General features: G+C 37.0%; 2 protein-coding genes across 21 annotated transcripts in view; both read left to right on the top strand.

Moving 5' to 3' along the window:
* The window catches only part of TTR (transthyretin), a 1,143,467-nt gene that overhangs the window by 993,144 nt on the left and 137,789 nt on the right, over positions 1–12,534 (top strand). The window lies entirely within an intron of this gene.
* Positions 1–12,534, top strand: part of DSG3 (desmoglein 3) — a 30,937-nt gene that overhangs the window by 526 nt on the left and 17,877 nt on the right. The window contains exons 2-6 of the mRNA XM_050768309.1: positions 8,511–8,546; positions 9,057–9,188; positions 10,385–10,540; positions 10,974–11,118; positions 11,782–11,948. Of these exons, the coding sequence (XP_050624266.1) occupies positions 8,511–8,546; positions 9,057–9,188; positions 10,385–10,540; positions 10,974–11,118; positions 11,782–11,948 (636 nt within the window). The remainder of the gene's footprint in view (positions 1–8,510; positions 8,547–9,056; positions 9,189–10,384; positions 10,541–10,973; positions 11,119–11,781; positions 11,949–12,534) is intronic.

The raw sequence follows: 12,534 nt of genomic DNA, 5'->3' as shown, positions 1-12,534 counted from the left end.
TTATGCTTTTATTAGCTTTTCTAACCCACAAACAAGAACACAAGAGCCACTTCTGTTTCCCAAGATTACATGTCTCTTAGCATATAGCTAAGAACTCTACACGCCTGGGCTTGATACCTGACATGCTTTTAGAAGTAAAAAATCGCAGAATTAAAATCAAAGCAGTATTTGACTCTAGAGAAGTTGGGAGGATTATTAAGTAAGTATTTATGTTTAGCTATTATGTGCCAAAAGAAAATGTCAGCCTTTGGGAGTGGGGGTAAAGACATAGAACATTTTAAAGCCGTTTTTTCAGAAGAGAAATACTTCTGTTGATTGAGAAAGTTGTACATAGTATTATCTAAAAGAGAAACGGAATGTTACGGACTATTTAAAACCTGGATGTTACAGTTTAACTTACTCCTTAACTGTGTTCTTATAGCAAAAAAAAAAAAAAAAAAAAAAAAGTCACAATATTATCTGTTATATGGAGATATCAAAGTAGTTACACATACCTTAAAAATGAACATCAAAACAATTTCTAATGCTAATTCTAATGGTTTCTATGATAAGCTGGGTTGGCCTAGGCATCAATTTACCTCATTTCTTCATCTAAAAACATTGAGAGAAATGGACTTTAAGAAGTCACACGGAGCTAGATCTCGAGAAAGGGCTTTCTTAGCTCTCTCTAAGATTATTATTATTATTAATTTTTTTTTTTTTTGAGACAAGGTCTGGCTCTGTCACCCAGGCTGGAGTGCAGTGGTGCGATCTCAGCTCACTACAACCTCCACCTCCAGGGTTCAAGCTATTCTCGTGCCTCAGCCTCCTAAGTTGCTGAGATTACAGGTGTGCACCACCACAACCAGCTAATTTGTTTGTATTTTTAGTAGAGATGGGGTTTTGCCATGTTGACCAGTCTAGTCCCAAACTCCTGGCCTCAATGAATCCACCCACCTCGGCCTCCCAAAATGCTGGGATTACAGGTGTGAGCCTCTGCACCTAGCCTCTAAAATTCTATTTCTATTACAACAATGTAACTGTTTTCAGTACCTGATGAGTTTATTTGAAAGGAGGATGTTGTTCAAGAGAAATGTGACAGTTGTATGACTTTCCCACCTTTCCAGATGGGAAATGTCGGGGCTGCACTCCAGGTAGTCTGATAACCCCTATGTCCAAGCCAGTGGCAAAGCTCAGGAAGTTAGGGGCCATGCAGCATGGGCTGTCGGGATAGTGTTGCCATGAGGACATAGGATTGGGCCACCACAAGCTAAGGAGGCCTCTTTTTTTTCTGCTTTGACATATAGGCCACTCTCAATTACCCCTCTGATTCTGGAGTGACTGTGACATCCTTATATTGAGGCTAATTTTTATTTTTATATTCCCAATGCTTATTATATCTATCTTAGAGTGGACATGCAATTGTTTGAAGAATGAACAAGTGAATGATTTAATGAACCCTCTCTAAACAATAAACCTCCCCCACAATGTCCCTATAATTCTAGTCATAAAGGAAACTATGAAATGACATACACTTGGCTCCACTCAGGAAAATTTTACATACACACACACGCTATTTAAACAACAGTATCACTTCATACATAATTGTTCAACTGAGTGGTCTCAACCTACTCTGTCCAATATGGCCCACTAGCCACATGTGGTTTTAAACCACTTGAAATGTGGTTGGTCTGAATTGAGGTGTGCTGTTTAACACAAAATATACATCATAATTGGAAGAAGACTTTGAATGAACAAAAGAATGTAAAATATATCATTAGTAACTTTTTATGTTGATTACATGTTGAAATGGTAGTATTTTGGATGCATTAGATTAAATATATTGTTAAAGTGCATTTCACCTTTTAAAAATGTTTTAAATGTGACTAAATTTTTAAATTATATGTGGCTCGCATTTGTGATTCTTATCTTTCTTTTGGACAGTACTGGTCTACTATTAATGCTATTGATAGAAGGCAGTGTCAGTCAGGAGTGAGGCAATCAAGTCCTTATGGATTCAGTGAAATTTGAGCTGATTTGGGATAAGTATAGACGCGCAGGCCAAAAGGAGACCTCGTGGGTTGTCAGAAGAGTATAATCAAAGGCAGGCACAGTTAGGATATTTGCCTAGGGGAAATGGACACACCGGTTTGACTAGAATGACAGTTTGCTTTGGAGAATCTGGACATGAATTGGAAAGGCAGCTGAGGATCAGATTGAAAGGTGCATTCTGTGAAGGCTCATGGAAACCTTTTACAAGTGGGGAGCCACCCAGAGTTTTGAAACAATGTGGTTATGGGGGAGAAAAGCAATGTTTTCTAAAGCATTCTCAAGTGGGAATGCTCATCTTTCGTTGTTGCAGGTGGGGTCTGAAAGTTGGCAGATGTGTTTAAAGGTTTTGTAATAATTCACCATCCATACATGGGTGGCCTAGAACAGTGAGAATTAATAGCAAAGTCATAGACTTAAATCTCTGACTATGCCACTGACTCACTATAGGCTTTGTTTCCTCAACTGTCAAATAAGAATCATACCCCACCCCCTGCCTAATGAAAATGGCCATAGTGAGAATAAAACAGCAGCGCATGCAAAACAATTTAAAAGTGCTGTGAGAAAGATGAAGTGGTTTGTACCCTCTAATTTTTATCACTTGTACTATTTTTAGTAATGGGGTAATTCTTGATATCTTCTTCATATTGTGTCTTACTATCTTAAATAACCATGGATACCAGTGTTACTAAGTCAAGAAAGGGCCTACATTTGTCTTCAGCTAAAGAGTATATCAAAAACAGTTGTCACATCAAATTTTAAATTGACAGGAAAAAATAAAAGCTATATTTGGGAGGAGAAGGCATGGGGAATAACTGTCTACTTTGAAAAAAATGCAGTATTTATCAGTTTCTTGTGCTTGTTTGATCCATTTTATGCAATGTAAAATAAACGTTTTTGAGGAAAGGACTCGTGGTTGAAAATGCTTATCTTCAGAGATTTAAGCTTTTGAAAACAAAAATTATTTTCAAAGGAAACCATTGTGTTTCATAGTTCACCAAATCCACAACAGTTTGTCATCCAACACTTCTATGAGCATTTGAACAATTTGCTATATAACTTCATGTTACTATATTAGGTAAAGCTTTCCTCACTAAAAATTAATAGAGATGTTTGAAATCTAAAGATTTTTAGAGTACAATTTTTTTTAAAGAAGTTGGTGGTAGGAAAAAAAAGACAGAAGTAGTTTAAATACCAAGTTTGAGTTAGCAAGTGTTCTAAATAGAGCACAACTATCTTCAACCACTTTGTTTTCTATAAAATATCTAAAAAAGAAAATCTTTAGAAAAAGAATTTTAGGCTAAATGGCCCAAATGTTTAACAAAATGAAAAATCTCTGAGGTATCTCTTCTTCTGATTGACCCAGTTTCCAGCACTGCTAATACATAGAAAAATACATGTCCTACTGAACCTCTCAAAAAGTTAATATTCTAAAATCAGAATAACCTTGCCAAGTGGTTCTTCCAGCCCTGCCTACTTGGGCAGAAGTCGGGAAAGATGTAATTACTTCTACCAATTAGCACTCCCTCTTGCTTCATACCTGAAACTGGTTTTCATCTGGAGCTAGAACATTCAGTGCTCATGAGGTTTCTCACAAACCTTTTAGCCTTTGGCTCTTTCTGTCCAGTTAAGAGTCAATCTGGTAGCCTAAGGTGAGGCCTTGCCTTGAGTAGTTCATCATAAGAAAATTACGTAGACAATTGGTTACTATCCATAATCATGAGACGAATATTTGAATCTATCTAATACATACCTTTTTCTTGGAGAACTGCTGTGCAGCTGGCTAGGTTGTACACTGCACAACTCCAGGAGGTGCATTCACATAAACTACAGTGTGAACAGTGCCCTGGCATTATTCAAGGAGCAACCTACACAGTTGTACAGTGGAGTACTATTTCTTTTCTCTTTCTCATGGTCAAGAAAGAGAACATTCTTATGTACCTTGATAATGAATAATAACTGGTCACTTCATATAAAAATGGCTCTTTTAGGCTGGGTGCGGTGGCTCACACCTGTAATCCCAGCACTTTGGGAGGCCAAGGCAGGCAGATCACGAGGTCAAGAGATTGAGACCATCCTGGCCAACATGGTGAAGCCCCATCTCTACTAAAAATACAAAAATTAGCTGGACTTGGTGGTACACATCTGTAGTCTCAGCTACTCGGGAGGCTGAGGAAGGAGAATCGCTTGAACCCGGGAGGCGGAGGTTGCAGTGAGCTGAGATGGTGCCACTGCACTCCAGCCTTGCAACAGAGCGAGACTCTGTCTCAAAAAAAAGCCTTTTATACCTCTTTTTGAAGTTTGGTGACAGAATTGCATTAACATTTCATTAAATGTCAATGTCAATTTAATAAAACTAACTTACTATGGGCTAGGGCTCACCTATGTGCTTTACACCTAATTAATTTATTTAATCCGCACAACAAACCTATAAGGTAAGTAAAATTAATATTCCTGTTGTACAGATGAAGAAACTGAAAGATGAAGGAATGTTCTCAAGTTATATGCTAGTACATGGTTGAGAGTTGGATTTAAATTCAGTGATTCAGAATCCAGTATCCAATTTTATATTATCATACTTGACTGCAGCCTACACAGCATTTCAAATGAGCATTTAAGAATATCCAAGGATATTTATTTTTCTAGCATTCTGTCATGATACAAGGCTTAACTTTCTAAATTAATTGAGTTTACTCTAAAAATCAGTTATTGGAAATTGAATTCTTCACAAATAGTTTCCATGTAATTAGACGTATATCAACTTTGTTCAATTAAGGAATTTGCCTTGATAAACACAACGTTTATCACAATGTTTAGGGTTTTTACATTTTAAATTTCAACATATATAGAAAGCTGTGAGATATTATGAAATATGCTAATATGAATGATATTACTTGCCTGTGTATGGTTCATGACATTTTTCCCAAAAAAGTTTAATAAATACAAAATCATGTTTTAAATTTGACTGATTTATTCGAATTATTTAATTCATTCTACAAATTTCCACAAGAATCCCCATTCTAGAAATCAGAAGCGTAGTCAGGCCCTAGGCCTGGCTGGGATGAGCTCCCTGCATCTAATCCATAGTCTTATGTTCTGTCCCCTGCCACACTAAAGTATGAGATAACCCTAAACAAGATCTCAGCCAAACTAAAGAGCAGGTGCTATTATAGTTGCTTTTTGTTTAATCTAGCTACCCATATCCTCAGATTATATTTATTGTGTACATACCATATTCAACAGGAACCTTAATGATATAACCATATACCTTTTTATTAACAAATAGAGCATATGGATATCAAATTGCTTTATTTCATATATTTTTTAAATTTAATAATTAGATTTGCTTTTGATAATATTTGTAACTCATATCTATACCAAGGCATTAAGGCTATATCAATGCTTTAAAAATCATATAATTAAAATTTACAAAATAACCAGAAAACAAAAATAAACAAAAGTACAGTAATTCTCAAGATAAGGGAGGTTTACTCCACATTGGTATTTCCAATCCAGGCCACCAAAAGAGTCAACTTAGTTCATTCAAATCATCAGAAAACTACGTAAACATTTATTAGCTTGATTTAGTCATTCTACCATTTATACATACCTCAAAACAACATGCACATGATAAATATATACAATTTTGCCAATGAAAAGAAACAGATTTACAAATAAAAACACATAAATTGTTTTTAAAATATCCAAAATTATTATATTAGTAAATTAACTAAAACAAGTAGCCCTTATATAAATATTAATTAACTAAAATAATTTGTTTTTTAAAAAATACTATTGAAAATAATGTAAGGCTGTGATGTCCTCTAAAAATCTAAAGATCATTGCAATATTCAGAAATGTCTCCTGTCACCTACTTCCCAGGAAAACAGAAATTGTACCTTATTGTCTATTAGAAGAATCATTCTCTGTGGGGCTAGTCCAAGCATGATTCATATTTTCGGGATGACTCTCCAGCTTTCCTGTAAAGGGGAGCCTGCCTGGCCCATCCCTCCTCTCACGTGTAGCTGAGTCGTTCTTATTCTCTGAGAAAGGAATTGTGCAGTTACTACCTCGCTGTGGTCTTTTCTACCAAGTAACTCAAGGTATTGCTTTAAAAAAGAGCAACAACGTTGGAAAATCATTTTGAGACATGTTATAACCACAGGTAATGGTTCTTTTCCATGACAAATTTGAACACACACTCTTTGGAATCAAGGTTTCAGCTGGAATGTCTAGAATGGAAGAGTTCTGACTTCTTATGTCTGACATAATTACTCGTTTGGTTCAGACTTGGACTAGTCTATTCATTATAACCCCAGAAAATAAACAATGTAATAAATCTACATTGTTTCAGGAGCAACCACAGCCTTTGGCCAAATAGAAATCTAAATTGACTGTCATATAATTGTCTTTGTACCATTAGTTTTTGTTTGCTTGTTTTTTTGTTTGTTTGTTTTCTATTTATGACAACTTTCGTTAGAACTTAGCAGTAGTTGGCTCACACCTGTAATCCCAGCACTTTGGGAGGCCAAGGCAGGTGGATCACCTGAGGTCAGGAGTTCGAGACCAGCCTGGCCAACATGGTGAAATCCTGTCTCTACTAAAGACACAAAATTAGCCAGGTGTGGTGGTGTGCCCATGCCTGTAATCCCAGTTACTCGGGAGGCTGAGGCAGGAGAATCCCTTGAACCCGGGAGATGGAAGTTGCAGTGAGTCGAGATCATGCCATTGCACTCCAGCCAGGGCAAAAAGAGCGAAAAAAAGAATTTAGTAGTAGGTACCAGAGGTACATGCTCTGGAGTTAGGCTGCTGCGGTTGCTATCCTATTATGGCTACTAGCTAGGGCAAAGTATTCATTCCCTCACATCTCCAATTCTTCATCCTTATACTATGGATTATAATACTAGAATCTCCTTCAGGTGCCTGCTGTAAGTATTACATGAGGCAATAAGTATAAAGCTCTAGGAAAAAGCAGCTGATACCGAAACTACACAAAAAACATTAGCTACTGTTATTACTCTTCCAGTTTTTTTTTTCCTTTTAACTGATTTTCCACCATTATTTTTCTACAGATTCATCAGATAATCAGTGGATTAGCAAATACTTGTTAAGTACCTGTGAGGGTTACAAGAAAAAAAAAAAAACTAACAGCACTGAATTGGAAAGTTTACAATTCTCCTGGCTTAGCACAGAAATTCTTTCATGCTCATAAAACAAGAAATAATAAAGTGTGGTAAACCATCATGGGCTAAATTTCGTTGTACAGAATATGTATTATACAAACTCAGAAAAAGAGACATCAGTAAAGACAGTTTCAGGGAGGTTGTTGAAACTTGATGGATCTGAAAGGATGAGCAATATTTAAGTGGGTGGAGTAGAAAGAGGTAATGCATGCCAGGCAGAACAGAAGATGAAAAATGACGCAGACGAACATCTCATATACTCTTGAGAAGGTGAAGACCCTAGCTTACATGGCTTCGTTTTACTCTCATTTAAATTTTTTTGGACCAATCTGAAAATTAAGTTCAATATTTAAAGTGAAGTAACAGAGCAGAGACGAACAGATCCATGCCTCACTGCAAACAGGGTTTGTGACTGGAATAGCAGATCCTCATCTTTTCTGTTTTGTTCTCTAAACCAGACTGGTTCCATTCCATTCTTTTCACTTGTACAATTAGAGAAAATGTTCCGTAATTGCAGAGGACTAATACAGGATCGCCTTCCTACAAATGAGTTGGGTGGCTGATGGTTTTTAATAATCCCCTGTGGTCGCCGGGCGCGGTGGCTCAAGCCTGTAATCCCAGCACTTTGGGAGGCCGAGACGGGCGGATCACGAGGTCAGGAGATCGAGACCATCCTGGCTAACACAGTGAAACCCCGTCTCTACTAAAAATACAAAAAATACTTAGCCGGGCGAGGTGGCAGGCGCCTGTAGTCCCAGCTACTCGGGAGGCTGAGGCAGGAGAATGGCGTAAACCCGGGAGGCGGAGCTTGCAGTGAGCTGAGATCCGGCCACTGCACTCCAGCCTGGGTGACAGAGCGAGACTCCGTCTCAAAAAAAAATAAAATAAAAAAAAATAATCCCCTGTGGCCCCGCTCTGAAGCATTTCACAATGGTGCTTACCAATGTTTCCCAAAGTGATGACTTTCATAGCTTCTGGGAACTGTATGCAAAGCAGCCAGGTAAGAATTGTCTGGTTACTGCAACTGACTATTAGGCATAGTTTTTGCAAAGTCCAGTAGGTTCTTCTTTATATCATCAAAATTCTGTAGTCAATTAAAAATGTGTTTATATTGACAGTAATATTCCTTTTCCTAGTAGGAACTTACCCTTTGATTATTGTTTCTTGAAACTTACTTCTTTTGAAATAGAAACAAATCACAATATGAACAATGGAATATAATAATCTGGATTATTCATTGTATGTAATTCCTTATTTGAAGAATTCACATTTAATTTGACTTTATTTAAATGTCTGCAGGTGGTCATATTGGTTCATGGAGAATTGCGAATAGAGGTAAAGTATGAAAAAGGTTTTTGTACTTAAAATAATAGTTTAGTTTAAAAAATTAAATTGTGTTTAGGAGAAATAAATAGTTAATATCTAAAATTATTCAATAATTGTGAAAATAAATAGAACTAAAATTCTAGTAACTGACAACAATATTTAAACGCTAGTCATCTATAAATGTCATTATTATAATTTATTTCATGCATTCTTTTCTTCTTATCTTAAGCAAATCAACTGGTCAAACCCTATGGGCCCAGTAAGATACTGTGGAGTATAAAAAGAAAATATAAAATATGACTAAATGCTAATATTAAAAATCATATAGCTTTGTAATTATTTTAGTTATATAACATTTATCACTTGCTTGACAAAGTATCAAGGAGAGCTAATTAGACACCTAACAGTCTTAGAGATCTTGAAACATAGGGGGTTCCTCAACCTAGGTGTCTGTAATGAATATTCTAAGTAAAAATTACCATTAATTTGCATAACAAATGGAATCCCTTTTTACATAAGACGAAAGGTCAATATGACGAAGAAGAGATGACTGTGCAACAAGCTAAAAGAAGGCAGAAACGTGAATGGGTGAAATTTGCCAAACCCTGCAGAGAAGGAGAAGATAACTCAAAAAGAAACCCAATTGCCAAGGTAAGTTATATCGACAGGGGCAGTATGAGTTTTTAGAATAAATGTATAAGGTATAAATTAAAATAATATGGCAATTCCAAATAACAAAATGAAGACTGGGGAGTCCACAGAACAAGTGAACTGGTATCCTCAACAAAATAGTACAATAATAATAATAATGAGAGAAAGAGAGAGAGGAAGGTAGCTTCTAGGGTTATGAAAAAGAATTGAGACATACTAACCAATTTTAACATAGAAGGCTTACTTGGATACAGGGTGTAGCAAACAAATAGGAAAAATAATGCATGTATAAGACAAAGAAATGGTTGGGAGCAAAATTTGGATTGGCTATGTATTGATAATTGTTGAAGCTCAGTGATAGGATGTATCAGGTTTGTTATACTATTCTTTTTTTTTTTTTCCCCGAGATGGAGTCACTCTGCTGCCTAGGCTGGAGTGCAGTGGCGTGATCTCGGCTTACTGCAACCTCCTCCTCTCGGGTTCAAGCAATTCTCCTGCCTCAGCCTCCTGAGTAGTTGGGATTACAGGAGTGCGGCACCATGCCCAGCTAATTGTTTTTGCATTTTTAGTAGAGACAGGGTTTCACCATATTGGTCAGGCTGGTCTCAAACTTCTGACCTCATGATCTGCCCGCCTTGGCCTCCCAAAGTGCTTGGATTACAGGTGTGAGCCACCGCACCCGGCTTGTTATACTATTCTAACTTTATATATATTTCACATTTTTCATGTTAAAAAGCTTTAAAATTACCATAATAAAAAGTAGATTATTTTAATACATATTTTAACCCTACCATATGATCTCTTTCCCTTTTTGTCTCTCCACTTCCCCCTATTTAAACTAAATAAATATCTTTTGTTTTTTAATGTTGTCAGGTAAAGAGGGAGCCTTCAGGAGTAGCCTTGTCAATATTAAATGTCTGACTTTCTTTTAACATTTTAACACTATCATGTGGCCATAGTCCGTGCAAATATTCTAACACCAAAATGATTAGCACACATTGGTTCAGGCTGGTCGTCGAAAGCAACAGTTTGATTTTATTTCATATTCCTAGTATCTATCAAGGCAAAATGTAAATGGCACAATGTCAAAAAGAGTGAATCGAATAAACAGTTGACTTTAGACTATGGAAGTGGGGGTGGAGAGGGAAAGGCTTGAGTAATGGTCACCTCAACATTTTGGGTATTTGGGGCTGTAGATTACTTCAGATTACCAAGCAACCCAGAAAATTACCTACCGAATCTCTGGAGTGGGAATTGATCAGCCGCCTTTTGGAATCTTTGTTGTTGACAAAAACACTGGCGATATTAACATAACAGCGATAGTTGACCGAGAGGAAACTCCAAGCTTCCTGGTAAGTTTGGGTCCTCAACATTGGGCTACCCTTCTCCTTGTATACCATCGCTTTAGAAAGTGACACTTTTCTACTGGTGAATTTAGAGGAGAGTTCAGTACATGAATCAGTCCACCAGCAAATAACAGTATTAGTCCCTCCACAGAGCCTCGCCTGAGGGAACACAGCAGAGGGTGCATGAGTGAGGGTTGAAATCTAGCATGCCAAGTGCTTCAGTTTGCCATGACACAGCATTAGCCTGGTGGAAGGGGCAATTTGCCCAATTGGTCTGCCCAGAGCAGGCACTTTTTTCCACTTTGTCTACCCTTTGGGGAAACATTTATTCTTTGCACAAAATTTATGTACATGCCAACAGGGGCCTTATTTCTACAAGTTTTAATAGTATGAAAACTAAGATTGCAGAGTAATAATCCACATTTCCCTCTGTTCCTAGATCACATGTCGGGCTCTAAACGCTCAAGGACTAGATGTAGAGAAGCCACTTATACTAACGGTTAAAATTTTGGATATTAATGATAATCCTCCAGTATTTTCACAACAAATTTTCATGGGTGAAATTGAAGAAAATAGTGCCTCAAGTAAGTCTTTTACGATACTTACCACTTTCAATTTGTCTGCTTTCAAATATGAGTACCACTACAATATGTCATTCTTATAAACTAATTTATGCTCTTAATCAGTTGTTTTGAAAACTAAAATTCATTGAGATAAATCTGGGTCTTCCTTTCTAAAATGTGTATTTGAGCTAATTATTTACTATCATTGTATTTCTAGGTTATAGTCTGGTTATCAGGTCAATAGTATCTTGTTCTATATATACAATTTATATGAGCATTTGGCAGTCACAAAGCTAAACAAGCAGCCTTGGGTAGCCTGGATGCATCAGCTGGGCTCTTTTAGGTTGTAAGGGACAGAGACACACTCACATTACTTGGATAATTTGTGGAAAGGGGAGAGTTATGACAATCTATCAAGGGAGAAAATTGATATAGAATATGGCCTCAATCTCAACAAAGGTAAGGCTTAGAGAGAACTGAAGGGTTTTTATGGAAGGAAGCGCAGTTCTACCTGGTTGGGAGAGACGGAAAGAAGTATCACAAGTGATATGCAATTTTTTGAACATATAGATGATTTAAGGATATTTAGAAATAAGCATCAATGTGAACTTGTTTTGAATATTTAAAGTAAACATAATGTCAATTGTTACATATTCTTTAACAAACATTTTCCTGTATTCCTAGACTCACTGGTGATGATACTAAATGCCACAGATGCAGATGAACCAAACCACTTGAATTCCAAAATTGCCTTCAAAATTGTCTCTCAGGAACCAGCAGGCACACCCATGTTCCTTCTAAGCAGAAACACTGGGGAAGTCCGTACTTTGACCAATTCTCTTGACCGAGAGGTACAGCAAAGCACTTGGGGGAACATTCAAGAATAAAGGGTTTGATTATAAGAAAACCAAGAGAGGTGACTCCATTTCACCTGAAAATAAAAAAAAGAAAAGAGGTTCTCAGTACCTAACTGGGCTAATCTAGGGAAATTGTTTGCATTTTTGAGTGTGATTCTGGTGAGGCAAGATGTGTACTGGGCAACTGCAGAATCAATTGTACCCTGAACATACCAATGGTAGTTAAACAGGGGTGGTGAAAGAAAGCATTGACATAAACATACATGGACAAAGATTGAACTACGACTAACTCCTCATGTGATGGAGGAGAAGCAAGCATCTTAGATGAAGGGAGAAATTTCTATCTGGAATAAAACCTTCTTTTATATCACACTTTTTCTCCTGACTCCTTTTAATTTTATCCCTGCTTCCAGAGCACTAAAGAATCTCCTTCTCCAATCTCCCTCATTACTTACCACCAGCACCTTCTATCTCCACTACCACAAGCTACCCTGTCAGACTCCATATTATTTTTGTACAAATGACTTTCCCAATAGACTAACAGAGAAGCTCCATCAGTGAGCTTATTACTCGCACCCTA

The sequence above is a fragment of the Macaca thibetana genome, chromosome 18 (genome assembly GCF_024542745.1).
Source record: "Macaca thibetana thibetana isolate TM-01 chromosome 18, ASM2454274v1, whole genome shotgun sequence".
Taxonomy (NCBI): Eukaryota; Metazoa; Chordata; class Mammalia; order Primates; family Cercopithecidae; genus Macaca; species Macaca thibetana.
This window is presented reverse-complemented; position numbering and strand designations above follow the sequence as displayed.